Source organism: Python bivittatus, unplaced genomic scaffold (assembly GCF_059951505.1).
Source record: "Python bivittatus isolate LINGU-HERP-01145 unplaced genomic scaffold, Pbiv_v1 ctg000190_np1212, whole genome shotgun sequence".
Lineage (NCBI taxonomy): Eukaryota > Metazoa > Chordata > Lepidosauria > Squamata > Pythonidae > Python > Python bivittatus.
The window spans coordinates 21,524,572-21,540,650 of NW_028277042.1; the positions used below are offsets into that span (position 1 = coordinate 21,524,572).

At 53.1% G+C, this 16,079-nt stretch overlaps 1 protein-coding gene and 1 non-coding gene across 2 annotated transcripts; both read left to right on the top strand.

Moving 5' to 3' along the window:
* Positions 1 to 1,529: 1,529 nt before the first annotated feature.
* On the top strand, positions 1,530 to 5,967 carry RPL13 (ribosomal protein L13). The gene is made up of 6 exons (XM_007432939.3): positions 1,530 to 1,644; positions 2,465 to 2,582; positions 2,887 to 3,028; positions 3,446 to 3,619; positions 4,602 to 4,658; positions 5,765 to 5,967. Exons 2-6 carry the CDS (start codon positions 2,479 to 2,481, stop codon positions 5,921 to 5,923), a joined length of 636 nt encoding a protein of 211 aa, XP_007433001.1. The 5' UTR covers positions 1,530 to 1,644; positions 2,465 to 2,478; the 3' UTR covers positions 5,924 to 5,967.
* Positions 2,689 to 2,766, top strand: LOC112541203 (small nucleolar RNA MBII-202). Its single transcript, XR_003085234.1, has one exon. It is a non-coding gene; the product is annotated as a small nucleolar RNA MBII-202 (small nucleolar RNA).
* Positions 5,968 to 16,079: the final 10,112 nt, after the last annotated feature.

The window sequence follows — 16,079 nt, forward strand, 5'->3', positions numbered from 1 at the left end:
TTTCTTTCTCTGCTTTTTCTAGAATCTTCCATCTCTTTTACATAAAAAATGTGTTTATTACATTTGTGAAACCATGATTTACTGCTATATGATCACCATCTTTCCAAACAATTGTACGTTGTCCAATACTTACACACCATTCAAAACAGAGAATAAAAAAGCTAAGGAGGAAATGGAAAGACCAGAACGTCTTCTCCAGCAGCCGACGCCCAGATAAGCAGGGATTAACACCAGACAAGCAGAAAACAATACCCTAATTGAGGAACTGCCAAGGAGAAAACCGCACCCCCACCAAAACTGGCAGGGCAAGCTGCTGTATATAATGGGGAACAAAACCCCACACTCACCAGCACTAATGACGTTACCTAGTTGGGTAATGAAACGTCTGCAAGCAAACCACCAAGCTCAGAGAGCACCAAGGACTCCATATTGTCCAACTATTTAAAAAATGCTGTATTACAAAATTCCAAAAGCACCTGATTTAGCCTTAACTGCCTATTTCCATTGCTTATTCAGCATGACCTGTTGTTTCTGCTGATACGATGCAACTGCCTGTAACAATTATCTGAGGCACAACAACAAGGGTTTCATTCAAGATAACACATTTTCCTCCTAAGGCTAGCGAGGGCAATTCTCCTAGACTTGGTGTCAGGATCTTTTGCAAATGATCTTTCAAGGTTTTTTAAAACGTTCTTGATGTGGCTGGGCTGCCTTCTTCACGCGTGCAGGCTTAACAGAGCCGCAGACAATACAAAATACTTTAATGACCAAGTATAAAATATATACAAGGAATTTGTCTTCGGTGACGAACAGCAAGATCAACAGTGTGTTGGACCTTTGCTTTAGCAGGCAGAGGCCAGGGCGGTGCGGCTTCTGATCAACGGCGGGAGCCGGTTTCTTAGGACCAGCCCTCTGATGCTCCTGGTTTTGACTCCTGAACGGCACCAGTTGTAATTTGTGGCTAGAGGTAAATCTGAAAGCCTTGGAATGTTGTAGGACCACCAATTCATGAGCCCAATATAATTAGATTTGATTTCTAGCAGCTATCATATCTGGCAGCCAACGGCTGTTGGTGGGATTCTTTCTTACCACGTGGCTGCCTTTTCCTTCTTGAGCGCTCCCTCCATAAGAACATAAAAATCCCCTCCTTGAACTAGAGCGCCATCCCCACAGAAGCAGGCTTTAGCGTCGGGGATGCTTTCAAAACACGGTTGAGCGCCAAGGGTCTCTGGCCGAGTCTATGCCAGTGTCTATACCAGTCTTCCTGCATTAGATGCTGTCCAGATATTACAGACTACAGCTCCCATCATCTTCAACAGGCATGTTCATTAAGTCTATGGCGGGGTGTAATCCAGTATATCTGGGAGGCACCAGATTAGGAAAAAGCGACCTGCGTTTCTTCGACTTCGTAAAAGGAGGTACAACGGAAACCAGTGGGGGGGGGAGGACGGCTCCTTTAAGTTAGGCGCCATCTTTGTGAGGGGCAAAGCGACTGGAAACGGGAACTGGCAATTCCGCTGCGCGCATTGGCCGGGGTGAAATGGCGCCACTTCCGGGGCGCCTCGGACGCGGCGACGGCAACATATCCCGGCGTCCGTCGCGCCCCTCTTTCTTTTTCCGGCCGGCCATTTTCTCTCCCGGGAGGTGAGTTCTCGTGCTGGGGGGGCGCCCGGGGCCGCATCTGCCGCCATCCGCCTCCCGCGCTGCGGAGGCAACCCCCGAGACGGCCGAGCGGCCTCCGGAGGGCCTTGCGGCTGAGCTCCGGCGGCGAGAAGCGGAGCCGTTGCTTGGAGCGAAGGGCCTCTTGCCCCGTTGGGAGCTCTCGGTGGCGGGCCGCGGAAGGCCCGCGTCCTCCGAGGCTGCCAGCCCGGCTGCCCCACGGGGCGAGAGCCGAGGTCGGCGGCCGGGTGCGGCAGGCCTGGCCCGGCGTTTCGGGCGCCGCTCCGGGCCTTCGCGCGGGGCTGGAACTCCCGGAAGAGCGCGGCATTCCGGCGTCCCACTCGCGCTCGCCGGTCCGCTTTCGGGTTTACCTCGTAACGCGCTGCCCCGTTAAAGCCGCGTGGGGGCTTCTGCGGGAGCCGCGATCCGCGTGAAGGGGGGGCTCAGTAGACTTGAGGGTCCGCGGTGTTAAAGGGACCGTAATTGGCAGCAGGGCAGCTTGTTCAGTTTAAGAGGCCTGTAAGCTGCTCCAGCCGGTCGAAGCCAGCTCTGAGTGGCATCCATTCCCCGTCAGTGTAACCTCGGTTTAAAACAAAGCACGTGGAAATGGAATGATTGGAAGTGCCTTTCGTAACGCCTGGGCAGGGCGTCGGTTGAGAGGGGTTTGATGCATCTCGCTGTCTGTCTGTTTCAAATCAGTAGTTTCCGCTGCTGGGGAAAAGTGAAATGTTGTCAGCGATGAAGTTGCTGCTGAAACGGTATCCAGAAGGAGCTTAGCGTAACCCAGACGGTTTTGTATTTTCAGGGATCTAAGCAGGCATGGCGCCCAGCCGGAATGGCATGATCTTGAAGCCCCATTTCCATAAGGATTGGCAAAGACGAGTGGCCACATGGTTTAACCAGCCTGCCAGGAAGATCCGCAGGTGAGGTCCGAGAGCCCGCTGAGCTCCTGTGATTTCCAGCAAACGACAAGGGCTCTTTCGATAATACGAAGGACAAGCCCTTGGGGCTTTGTTGCTGCGGCCAGATGATGAGAATTCTCCGGAATCGCTGTACTGCATTGATGATCCTTTGAACCCATAAAACTGATGGTTGTAGCCCCCGCAAAAAAGTGGAGTGCCTTGTTTCTCCTTGTTGTGACCACCTCGCATGATTTTGCTGTAGCGTATCTTCAGAGAGGAAAAGCAGGTTTTGATGCATGCCTTTCTGTTGCTTTTTCCCTCTCAGGAGAAAAGCCCGCCAGGCAAAAGCCCGTCGTATCGCCCCACGCCCAGTATCTGGGCCAGTTAGACCAATTGTGCGGTGCCCCACTGTACGGTACCATACAAAAGTCCGTTTTGGCAGAGGATTCAGCCTGGAAGAGCTAAGGGTGAGTAAACGGGGAGGCGCGGGAGAGAAATGCCTGTAGGGGTACAGCGTAATGGGGTGTCTTGCCTGTACTTGAGAATCTGGGGTGTTCTACGCTGAGGCTTCTTTTTATATTAGAAACTCATTTGGCCAGTTTTCTTGGTAGGCCAAGGTATGTATTTTCAGAGAATTTGCTTTAGGTTCTGATAAACTAAGCAAGATCCTGCCAGTGTCTCTCTCATCTTAGTCCCAGTAAGCCATTTGCTGTCTGTGAGAGCTTTACAGTCAGATGATGACACCCCAAGATATCTGTAATCTCCGTGATGATGGTGCTTTGAACCCTTTTCCAGTTGATGACTGTCCTGCCTCCCCAGAAGGAGCAGGAGTAGCGATGCAGAGCTTACCTTTATGTGAGGCCTCTCTCGAAATAACTCCTTAGATGGCTGGTATCAACAAGAAATTTGCCCGGACAATTGGTATTGCAGTGGATCCCAGGCGCCGCAACAGGTCTACCGAAGCCTTGCAAGCTAACGTCCAACGGCTAAAGGAATATCGCTCCAAACTCATCCTCTTTCCCCGGAAGTCTTCTGCACCCAAGAAAGGAGACAGCGCAGTAAGTGCGGGGTTTGTGTCTGGAAGCCTCTTTGTCTGCAGCTTTGCTGGAGCAAAGAGTGTTGTAAAGCACGTTAAAATCTCAGCCTTGACTTTGGTAGGAGTTTGCATTTAAAATCTGGGTGTCAAACGTGCTACCTAGAATAAGAGGCGCAATAGATCTTCCCTCTGTTGGCGCTGATGGTTCTCTGCAGCTTGTTCTTCGGTTAACAGGATTGCCCATTGTTGATTCACCTCGTAATTAGTTCCTCACCCGAAAGCCTAGCGTTTGCTTGTATTGGAGCAGAAGAGGCAGCGCCAAGGTGAAATGTAAAACATGCTTTTGAAGGAAGATCTGAGTTGCCAAGCTGGAAGCTTTGAGACCCCCAAGCTCGATTCATGCACTAAGCCATAATGTGTTGGTTTACTTTTGGCTTAATTTGTTAGATGAAATTTGTTACTGTGGCTTGCTTAGTAAATAATAGTGGGGACTTACCTCAAATGGTGCTGGTCCCAAGAGGCTCCTGCACTGATGATTCCCAGCCCCTTTTCCACACGGGCTACTTTATCATCACCGGAAGCTCTTTTGAAAGCCCATATAAGCCATGGGCCAGCAGTTGGCTTCCTGCAGACGTCCTAGCAAATGCAGCACCCCTCCCCGTAAGTTGTCAGTGGGCTCCAACATTCAATATTTTTTTAAAAAATGTAAAACAGTTGCGATCTTGGGAAATAATCCAGTCTCACTTGTTTTTTGTATTTCCACCTGAGTTCTTGCAAGTTTTGGGACAATAGTGCCAAAAGCTGTGAGATTTCAAATAAGAACATGAATATTTTAAGAGATTTGACAACTACCCAAGTTTCTGGGTGTATGTTTTCTTTTAAAAAAAAAAAAACATTGTGCGCATAATAGGGACCATCTGTCGTTCCTCACCGAACTGTTTTTCTGCAGTCCAGATGAGGAATAGCATGGTCTCTTATCGTTATTCCCTTCCTTATTCCTATAGGCAGAGGAACTCAAGATGGCCACACAGCTCTCTGGACCAGTTATGCCCATCAAAACCGTGAGTGACCCTCATTCTTGCATTTGCCATATCTTTCGTCAAACACTTGGTGCTAGCCAGTAGATGTTTCCTGCTTTTAACTGAAGTTTGAAGTTTTGCTTTGGGTGTTTTTGGGGGAGGATGGGTTTTTCATGTGCTGTAGACTTATTCCTTGAAATTGCAGATAAACAGCTGAATGGACAGTCCAAGCGAACATTCTCTGGTGGCTTCTTGCCTGTTAGCGAAGCATTACAATGTGCACAGAAGCTTGGAAAGGGCAAGTTGCCAAATCATTACTTCCAGCTGTCTGTCGCACTCCTTGTGCTCCAAATCTGAACCACCAGGGAATGGGCACAGAGGGGACCTGCCCTGCTTTTGCTCCCCCTGGCCATTATTATGCTGGTGCTGAATTCAAGGGACTCAAGTTTCGCCTGTTTTTTGTTGTATTTAAACAATGAAAATTTTCTGGTGGCAGGATATGAAAGTGACAGCCTTATCATGCTTTGAAGCTGTTAACGGGCATCTCTTTCCCCTTGAATTTGTCGAATCACATTTGATAACTATAAGGCAAATATCCTCAGTGTGGCACTAAGATTCATAAGTTATGATACTTGGTGTGAAGAAACAGTTTCACTGGGTTTAATTCATTGGAAGATACATTTTCTCCACATCCTGTTTAGTTCTGTAGATATTTGCCCTGCCTTCACGCATCCTCCACCTTTCATTTTTTCCCTAAACAAGACATTTTCTACATTGATTCTCATGCTGCCATTCCAACCCTTTAATTCATTTGGTCTCCCTTCATGACTCTGATTCCTTAATTGGGATGTGATGATCAGAACTGTATGCAGCTCTGTAGTTGACAGCTGGCCAGCTTCTTTTCAGTATCTTAAACCATAATTAGAAGCACGTGGGTTGCGGAGAAAAATATTTTCTGGAGAGTTTTAGTGCTGAATACGACTGAGCCTGGAAAATCCTGCTACTAGGTACTTCTTGATGGGACCGTGAACATTCTGCTACTAGAGCCAGGCCCAGTGTCCTGGTTGAGCTGCAGTTGATAACCTGTCCAAAGCAGAAAAGAACCCTAGTATATGCTGCGTGTGACGTTGTGTTCTCCCCTTTCATAGGTATACAAAAAGGAGAAAGCCCGGGTTATCTCGGAAGAAGAGAAGAACTTCAAGGCCTTTGCCACTTTGCGCATGGCCAGGGCAAACGCTCGGCTCTTTGGCATCCGGGCTAAACGAGCCAAGGAAGCAGCAGAGCAGGACGTGGAGAAGAAGAAATAAACTCCTTGGACAGATCTGCACAATAAAAGAGGAGAGATTTGGAATGGTGTGGTGTCCTCCTGTGCTTGGATACAGCAGTGGAAAGGGGGGGATAGAAATGCTGCCTCAGAAGTGTGGTGCCCTTACCATCCTCTGCGCACTGCCTGGCAGTGTGGCACTCGCTGGCTGGGCAGGGACTGTGACAGTTCTAGCATTTGGGTCACTGGCAGTTTTGAGTTGGGTAATTGCAGGTAGTTGGGGCCCTTATCATTTGGGTGGTTGGGAACAAAATGGGACAGGTACCGCCACTGGCGTGCGTGTTGAAAGCAACACAGGAGGAAGGATGGGCTGCTGTTTGTCCAGGGTGCAGGTGGGTCACATAAGATTTTCAGTGTACTCAAGAGGAGCCTGCGAGGGATCAGAAAGGAAAAGTCATACATTATTGTTTTGGGGTGCTGTCTTCATGCTTTTCTATATAAATGTAGAAGTTTTTCCAAGTGGGACCTAGTGATGCTTCCTGGGGGAGGTGTTTCCTATCATATCTGTGTTTTGTCTTCTGAATCCAGACAGCCACAGAGGGAATGCACAGCTAGGAGTTCTGCGGTTTCTTGTCTTGTGGGTGAGTTGGGTTTTTTCTTTTCACTGTCCTGAGTGAGGTCTGCCCCCTTCACCTCTTGTGCGTTACATTGGCAGGATGGAACGGTGACCAGAGTCAGTCAGTCAGAAGCTGGGCTTAGTTGACGGTCCTGAGAAATGCCCTTGGACGCAAGGGGAGGGTCACTTGCTCAGAGCTGGGGCCTCTTGGGCAGATCTGCGCACGCATGAGCGCTCCAGTTGCTTGGTAGAAGCGGAGGTGGCGGATTGCTTAGGAAGTGTTTGGTCTTTGAAATCCTGCCAACATCTTAATCTTTCAACAATACAGGGCCCTTATTGCGGGCAGCTGATTGGGGCATATGCTGTATGGTTTTCTCTAGGTAGATCTTGACAAGGTATAAGCCAAGAGAATGACATTTATGCTTCAGATAAGTTTTGGGATGGCGAGCCAGGCTGGGACATCTGTCACCATTTAATAAGATGCTAATGTCTTTTGCCTCGGTTAGGGTTGCAGAGGCACCAGTCTCCGCACGGGGGCAGTAGCTGTCAGGCTGGAGACTTCCCCAGCAGTCACTTGGCACTCGTTCAGCTACTGGAGGAGACCCGCTACTTACAGCCCTGGAAGGGTTGTTGAAACTCCAAACCTGAGAAGCAGACCTTTGGCACTGCATTCACATTCTGAGCTCCTGTACAAATGGCCCTTCCTTGATGCATCATGCTGCATTGTTCTAGCTGCGGTTTAGCAGAGCAAATTCTACTGGAGATCCCTGGCTCAATACATGCCTCAGGATTCTGATGCAGAAAGGGTGGGGGGGGGTCTCTCCCTAACCCTGGTATTTACAGTGCAGAAATATACTAGCCTATAATGTAGCTTGGGAATTTCAAGACCTGAAAGTGGGCCATCCCTGTGTTCCACAGCAGCCTCCCCCAACTGAGTGCCCTCCCAAAAATGCCAAATTGCCATGCATTCAGAGAGCATCAAGAGACTTCCTTGCAGAGAAGTGCAAAGCAGATACCTTCCTGATTAATTTTTTAAAGCTTTCGGTGGGAAGGGGACAGCTAGTATAGAATCAGTGTCAACAGGCAGATGGCAGAGCAGGTCAGATCGATCTGCCCAGCCACCTGAACTTGGCATACGTTCCTTTGCACGCATCCCTTTTTCTGTGCAGTTTACTGGCTAGACCCCTTTGTGCTAGAAGCAACAACTTTGGTGGAGAATCCTTGGACAAGAGAGCTCTTCAGACTTGGGCAATGCGTGTCAGCAGCAGGCCTTGCAAAGCAATTGGCGCTGGAGGCTGTGTTCCCAAGCCTTCCCCAGGAAGCAGCCAGTGCTGCCAACTGTTCTCATTAGAGACAGGACATTCTACTTCCTCTGAGATCTGCCGCACGCGCGCTCTTAATGGGCTCTGACAAAGTAGCCAGGTTTCCATGCACCAGCTGCTCAGGCTGTCAGCACAGATGGGAAAGTGGCTACTCCAGTTACACCTTCCTGGCTTGTGAGAGCTGCAAACCTTCAAATATGTGCAAACTGACTTCTCAGCCCAGTGCGCCTGCTAGGAAGGTGACCCTGATAGGCAAAGGCTTTCCGCTCGGAAGACGTTGGGCGGTGCCTCGTTTGAGCGGGAGCATGAAAGGTGCTGGACGGGTGGAGGCTTCCTCTGGCAGTGGTCACTGTCCTCCCCTGATCAGTTTTGTTCAGTAATCCCAGTTCTAGAATTGGGGGGAAAGTGTCCCTTCTAAACTAAGGTCCTCAACTGCCCCTGTTTGTTCTAAGGGAGCTGCTCCAGCTCCTTGGTTCCGTTCTGTTCTCAGCCTCCTTTTCTGGCTCTGCTTTCTGAGACGTGGCAATCAGAGCTGCCTGCAGGATTCCTTATAGGAGAGCCATGTTAGTCTCTGGATTTCGGGTGGCTTCTTTTCCAACCAACCAATGTGATTAAAAGGCAGGAGCTGCAACTCACGAAAGCTGCTACCTTTTAATCAGATTGTTTAGTCAGAAAAGGAGCTGTCAGACTCCTGAAGTTTTGCAGAATTCCTGTAATTGCCTTCAGTGAAGATACGTCACCGGAGTAATTTAGCAATATGTAGGAGTCCTGCTGAAATAGGCCAACCTTTCTAGTGGTGCTCAAGGCACATAAGCTGGAGGAGGAGGAGGATGGACGGGGGGGGGGTGGCAAAGCTACAGCCAGCGTAGCTCGTGGATCGGTCAGGGCTCAGATTCCTTGGCAGCATCCCAGTGGAAGTGTCTTGGCTGTCAGGAGAAAATCACAGAAAGACTTCTAGTACAATACAGAGTCGGAGGATTGGAGTGGACTCTAAGCCCTGCCAATCAATACGACAAAGCAAAGCTGGTTCGGGAAGTATATCCTGCCCCCGGCAGAGTGCAAGAGAGAAGCTTATCTACAGGGGGCTGAGGTGGGAAAGGGTCTACGCCCAGTACCCAAGGAGGATGGGCTGGGCAGAAGGAGAAAGAACATGTCTTCTGAGATGTAGGCCTGAAGCTGGACTTGGGCCTTGAGTTCATGGGTGATTCTACGTGACGTCATGTTCCCGGCCTCGCCTCGTCTGAAAGCGGGTAAGGGTGATGGCCGACCTCACAGGGACCCTGCAGGGATAAGAGAGCAAAATGTCATCCAGGAGAGGCCAAGACTGGGCTCTCTTCAGCCAATGGGCTCTTGGGCCATCGTGGGCATGTTGATACTTTCACTGTCTGCCTGCATCTGCTGGGACCCTGCGCGGGGGGGGGGGGGGCTTAATTCGGCAGCGGTGCCCTGGGGCGCAGGTGGAGCAGGGCCAGCCCTTTGCTTGGCAAGGCCGAGCCGCATCAGCTTCCGTTAGTTGTCACCAACAGCAAAAAGAAGCATCTTTGAGGAGACTCTCAAAAGACCCTCAGTAACGTCGCAGTTAAGCTGATCAGCTCCTCTGTTTTCTATAGGCCACAGCGGCCTGGGGAGGGGATTGCTTCTCAGGAGGGAGGCTGCTTATCCTGACCACCTCCAAGCCCCCCACCCTGTGGGGCAGCTCAGCACGCAATGGAAACACCCAGCTCCCAGGCTCTCCTTCCCCCTCTACACACACACACACACACACACACACACACACACATATTCTTTTTTGGCTACTAGACTCTTGTTAACTCTCATTTAATTAGCAAATGACTTCCTTTTGACTGAGCACATTAATTAGGCCAACGCCCTGCCAATTCCTTGGCATAGGCCCTGGGAGCCCAGCCTTCTCTGCCATGGTGGAGTGAGAAGCTGCTGGGGCTCCCTAGAATTGCAAAGATGCTCTTGAACTGAGCATGATGCCAGGGTTCTCTCCAGAGCCATCAAGGTGGCTCTCTTAGCAGCCACGTGGACGTGGCTTGCCTTTGTCTTCTGCCCAGGTGGCTTTCATTTTCTCAGGCTAGTCTTCTAACTGGGAATTTCCCAGGGGCCTCCGTGTCCTAACCAGGCAGAGCCTCTCCTGTTGAGCTTCCAAACCCAAGGTGGTCTGCTGCTGCTGCTGCCAGCTGCTGGGAGTTGGGATCGTCAGCCCTCCAACAATCACTGGTTGAGTCTGAAGAGGGTCATCTAGCTGCTCCCCTGCCTAGGCAAGGTCGTAGACCAATTCACACCACTGATTGGATAGGTTTAAACACAGCTTTGGGTCTCTGCAACTGCAAAGGAGACAGGAAAGGCCATCTGAGAGGGCCTCGGCGGTGTTGTAAAAACGGGTGGGTGTCTCAAGCCTGACAGCGAGCAGCTCCTCTGGCAACAACCCTCTTAGAAAAACATGTTTACTGTCAGTGGGCTTCAGGTCTGCGCTGGGACACCCACTACTTCTGGCAGCACAAACAGAATCCACCTTCCTCCAAGGGTTCTGGGGACAGCGAAGAACCTGCACCTCTCCGTTGCGTCCCTGCAGAACCCCCCTGCGTACAAAAGGCCAGGAGTCCCATAAGGAGGTAAAAGCATCTACGTATGCTCTGTGTGTGCATCATTTTACGTGCTGGGGTTGGTATCCAAGTTGCAATGATTAAGATGCAGCCGTCCAAACGCTCGCCCTTACTTTAAGCGTGATGTCGCAATTGCATTGGCGTGTGTTTCCATGCTGTTATGCGCTGGAAGTAATCGCAGGTGTAGAAGGGGGCGGGAAAGGGTTTGCGCCAGAGGTGCTGCCGTGCAGGCTTTTTGGAGGACAACCTGTGAATTCAGGAATGACCTTCAGATGACGGAGTTCATGGCTGTAAACACTAAAAGCAAGGTTGCAGACTGACAAACCTTCCGTTATGCATCATACCTGTTTTGTTCGGGAAAAGGAAAAAAAATAACGTGCAGCATGCACAATAGCAAGAGCACTGTTGAGGAGTGACTCACTGCGATCTGCTGTGGCTGAACAGATAAAATACTCGGGTCTGAAGCTGGCGTTTCTCAGTAGTGGGATGTTTCAGTTCAAAATATGGTTCCTGAAATGAACAGAATCCCACCCGGCTCATTGAGCCCATAGAGAGCTCATCCAAGGCTCTGAGTTGGGTTTGCTGACTTTTTTTGGGTGGGGGGGTCCAAAGCCAATAATGTCTGTCAATGTATTTTAACTCTTCTGTGCCTATAAATCATCACTTGGTGTTCTTTCTGCTTTAAAGACCCATTTTAAAATGATGGCTCTCTGCACTCCTCCTTCCTCCCAAACCTGAAATTAAAACTTCAGCCCCATTGTGGGCTATGCAAATGCCAGGAAAATATTAACATGTTAAGGCAAGATCTGGTTCCTTGCCCCTTTAAATTAGAGGGGAGGGGCCCATTCTGGGAAGAGGAAGGGCTTGCCAGGCAGGTGCAGGTGGGGAACCCACTGGAGCACGGGGGGGGGTTGCATTGCTGCTGATTTTAGAGCGCTTCTCTCTGGGCTGAAAGGCGGAGTACGAAAACATCTGTCGGAAGGCATTGACACTGTGCTGTGTGACAATATTGTTTTTCTTTTGCTCTGGGCAACCAGCTGTGTCAGTTCACGAAGCTGCACCTTTGGGAATGGCAAGGCTTAAATGAAGATGGCAAATTGACCATTAGCAGTGAGCCAGCACCAAAAGCATCCTCAGGCGCCGAGCCTCATGAAGGAAGGATGGATGGAGCAATAAGGTGGTTAATGAAACCCATCTATCTCAGGCAGCTGCCCTGCAGAGCAAGGAGACTGTCCCTGGCTGGGCAGAGGCTTCACCCCCGGCCTGCCTGGGGTAGCTGGCACCCTCCTCCTGCGCCTCCCAGACCAGCTGCCCTGGCTAGCGGGGGCGGTAGGGGCTACCTGCAGCCTGAGACAAGCCTTGCCGGGGAGAGATGGCCTGTGGTTGAGGACTAAGACCTAATCTCTGGATGGGGAGAACACTGCAAAAGCTGCTGTTTGCGTCTGCTTGCCTGCCTGTCAGTCTTGATTGCTTCTCTCAGACCTCATCCGTTTCCTACCCTGGCCTATGAAACTCCTGCCCGGTTTACTAGAGATGGGATTCCAAGTACGGGGCAGCTGAAGGTGTCGAGCAAAGCTGAAGGCCATGAGGTCTCACGCCTTGAAGCCCGCAGAGTAACAACGCCTGCAAGAAAACAATTATAGTTACCACTTACATGCTGATTGGAAGTATTTAAAAGGCTTCCTCTGCATTAATCTTTTCTTGTTTGGCTTTATAAGATTGGCTGCTGATGTTGTTGATTCTCTTATTGTAGATGTGGTAGAGAAAAGGTGCCTTGACTTCGTGCAAGCAGAGGCTGGAGATTTCCACCTATAAGGAGGCATCTATAAAGTGTATTTATTATTTATTGTGTATTTATTACTGCAGCTGCTATGCTACTCCACTGCCAAAGACACTAATAAAAATAAAAATCAGTACAATTACGATGAATATAAGGTGCTAGCATTCAGAGGTAGTGTGGTCTTACTTGTCCCAAAATGCCTTTTTGGAGAGCCATGTCCTTGTGGCTTTCCCAAGAATTTAGCAGTGGGTGGGGTGCAGGATGCCTTGCCTGGGGAAAATGAGCTGAAGTTGGCAGAGGCCAGGACCCTGAGGGTGCCTCTGGGATCCTGGAGGGTGGCGAAAGGGGTTCTGCCTGCTTGCAACTTGAAGACCACTCGCTCTCCCCTTCAGGCAGGAGAGCAGAGAGAGACCTTTCCTTGGTCTCTCTTCAGCCAGCCTCAGCAGCACCCGGGGAGGGCATGGCAGCACAGCATCTATGGCGCCAGGAGGACCCTGGGACATGGGGTGGAAACTACTGCCCCTTCCCTCCCTCCTCTTCTTGGGGCAAGAGCCCCGAAGCCCACTTTTATCCCAGTTCATGCAGTCTTGGCTGGGATTCCCCTGCCCCGTTGCAAGAGAAGTCTCTGAGCAGTTGCAGAACCCCTTCCTTCCACCAGCAACTAGCCCACAGGACGGCGTCTTTGCTCTGCGCCTGGGGAGCCACAGCCTCCCCCCGAAGGCATCCCAGAAGAGGATCCCACCCCCTCACGTCCCTCAGCTGCTTGGCCAGCCTTGCAGGAACAGCTTTGGAGCCCTCAGAATCCAGCAGCCCTGAGAGGAGAAGTCCCAGAATGCTGGCACCTGCCCGCTGACTCTGAATGCCTGAAGAGCCACTACTTGAACTCTCTAACACTGCCAGACTGCAATTTTCATATTCCCTGAGCCACAATGATGGGAAATGTAGTCCATCAGAAAGCGGGGGGCTGATGTAGGCAATATTTGAGCCAGAAAGGCCTATAGTCTGAGAGGCCCCCAAAGGCCAGAGTCCAAGACCCCTTTCCTTTCAGCTTGCAGGGAGGGCCCAAAAAGGATGAATGGGATGTCGACCCTGCCCTGGAGGCATGTCCTGCAGTAACTGCCTCATAAACAGTTGGAAGCATGAATTTCCTCATTTCACAAAGGTGACGCCTCAGAAAAGACATGCGATATGCAGGACATCAGAGCTGTCCGCCAACCTCTCTTAACCTCTTCTACGAAGAAGTTCCAAGTTAGGAGCCTCACCTGCTTCCCTGGAGCCCTCTTACAACCCCAGACCTTCACGAGCAGCAGTGGCACTGGGCGAATGAGCTGCAGGGTTTTAAAAATGGCAGCAGAACTGAGGCTAGTGTCGTCTCATGGCGTCAGCAGCCAAGGTGGCGGTAAAATGCTGGAGATTCAAGAGTGCAAACTGATTGTCCAAAGTGATGGTATTGGGAGAGGCCTGATTAACCCACAGCATCAGTTTAGGGCAGGTTGGCCCAAGCTACGACCTCAGGGATAGGCAAGCCTTCCGCTGCTGGTCGGGTGGGAGAAAGACCAGCGAGGGTTCCCAGCGGCACCCAGCAGCCGTAAGTGCAGGACTGGCGCCGATCCCGCCCAGGAGGAGCTCCGTGCTTGCAGCGTGGGGGGCGGTTGGGGGTCAAACGTTGCCTGGCAGCTGAGCCCCAAGAGCAGCTCAGGGGCCGTTTCCGCTAGAGAAGAGCTGGAAGTGAGAGAGAAACGGCCTTGTCCTTCCCGGGCTGCGCGGGAGGCGCGAGCAGGGGACGGTCCGGCTGCCCGCCGGCCGCCAAGAGCGAGCGAAGGTGCGCGCGAGGGTCGCCCGGAGCGCTCCGGGAAGGGGATCCGCGCCGCCAACGCTCCGGCGCCGCTCCGCCTTCCGAAACGTGCGCGGTCGAGGAGAGGCAGGAGTAGAACTGGGGCCGGAGAGCGAAGCAGCCCTTTCTCTCTCCCGCCGGCCGGGCTGGCCGTTCCCACGACCCCGGACGCCCGTGTGCGGAGCGGATGGACGGACCCCAAAGCGTTGGCGAGCCCGGCCAGCTGGATCCGGCGAGCAGCGCTCGGTTCTCCGCGGGGAGGGAAGCGCGTGGTCAGAACCGGCCAGGGAGAGAGTGGGGCTGCCCCCCGGCCTCCGCCTAGGAGCCAGCGGGAGGGGGGGCGCGGCGGCGCGCCCGACTCCTCCCCTGCCCCCCGCCTCCGCGGCTAGCCTGGCGCCGAAGTGGTTAACCGCCGCCGCCGCCGCCGCCGCCGCGCAACGGAGAGTCTCGGGCGCAGCCAGGCTGGCGAGGCGACGGATCCGCGCGTGAGCCCGACTCTCCGGCCGGCGGCAGAAGCGGTGAGCCCGGCGCGGGCGTCGGGGACGGGGGTCGGGCTTTTGTCGCCCCCCGCCCGGAACTTCGAGGTTGGGCTGGCCAGCGGACGGGGCGGCGGGTGCGGCAGCGGCAGCGGCAGCGGCAGCGGGAGGAGAGGCGCGCTGGGCTCCCGTCCCGCCCGGGCGCAGGGACCTGCCGGGAGGAAGAGGGCGGCGGCGGCGGCGGCGGCGGCGGCGGCGGGAAAGGCTCCGGACGGGCGCGCAAACGCTGCAGTCCCGGCCGGCCACTGGCTGGGCTGTGCGCTGGCAGCCGCTGGGCTCGGTTCCTGCCACGCTCGCTCCGGGCTCGCCCCGGGCAGGAGCCACGAACTCTCGGCACCGCCGGTGTGGCCGATCGGGCGCCCGGCAGCCCCAAGACTGAGCTCGCCGGATCTGGCGCGTCGCGATGCCTGCGGCGGCTGTGTGGGCGCAGCAGCCTGGGCTACGCCGCCTCGCCGGCTGGCTGAGGAAGGGACGCGCCCCGGAGGAGACGAAGGGCAGCTGCTCTCCCGCTCAGGGCGGCCCCGGGAGCCGCTTTGCCCAGAAATTGTCCGGGTGTTATCTGGTGGCGTAGAAGACGCCGGGACAGGGAAAGGGGCTCTTGCGGGAGGGCATTCCTGTCGCGCGCCCAGTCTGGTCAGTGCAGGAGGAGCAGGGGCTGCCCTCCGTCCCTCCCTCCCCCAGCAGGTGAAGCTGGCTTAGCTCTAACCTTGGTTGGGGCCCTTCCTGCTTTGGCTGCGCCCGGCCAAAGATAAGTTGACATACTCTGTAAATACCAAACCTGGATTAATCCAGCGATCATAGCCAGTGTGTTGTGGAAACTCAGCCCCAAAGTTTAACTCATAACTTGCTTCATGCATCCTTCCTTATTGTAGGCAATGTTGATCTTAATCCTTTTCGGTAGATTAAAATCCCAACATATGGGGATGTGCTACGTGGGCAGCAGAGCACATGAAGGTGCTGGCGGGTGATTTGATGGGCATCGGTATTGTGGGATCCAGCAAAAGATGCTCTCCCCATCCAGATACCTTTCAAATGTGCTGAATGCAGAGCCTATAATTTCCGGGGGGGGGGGCAAAGAGGGCATGTGGGGGAGACAGTCTAACTCTGCCGTCCACCGGAAGCCACAGACAAAACACCAACTGGGTGCAATCAGAGGAAGAGCCCCCCCTGCCTTTCTCCCCAGGGGACCCCCCTCCTGCTTCCTGGAGCTGCCCAAGCTTGCTCTGGCAGAAGCACCCTTGGAAGGCTCAGGGCCTCCCACCAAAGAGATCTCCCACCCATGGGTCCAAGCCCAGACCCCTTGCAGCCCTCCCTTTGGGAGGGAAGGAGCAGGGTTTGCCCCCTGGTCCCAGGGATGGGGGCCCGATCTTCTCATCCTCCAAATCAGAATGTGCCATGGGGCAAACCAGGTGGCTTTTGTGCCACACAGAGTTGAGCTAGGGTTGTTGCGGAGCCTAGATGGACTGGCCACTGCTGCTCATGGTGGGCCCAGTGCCCTC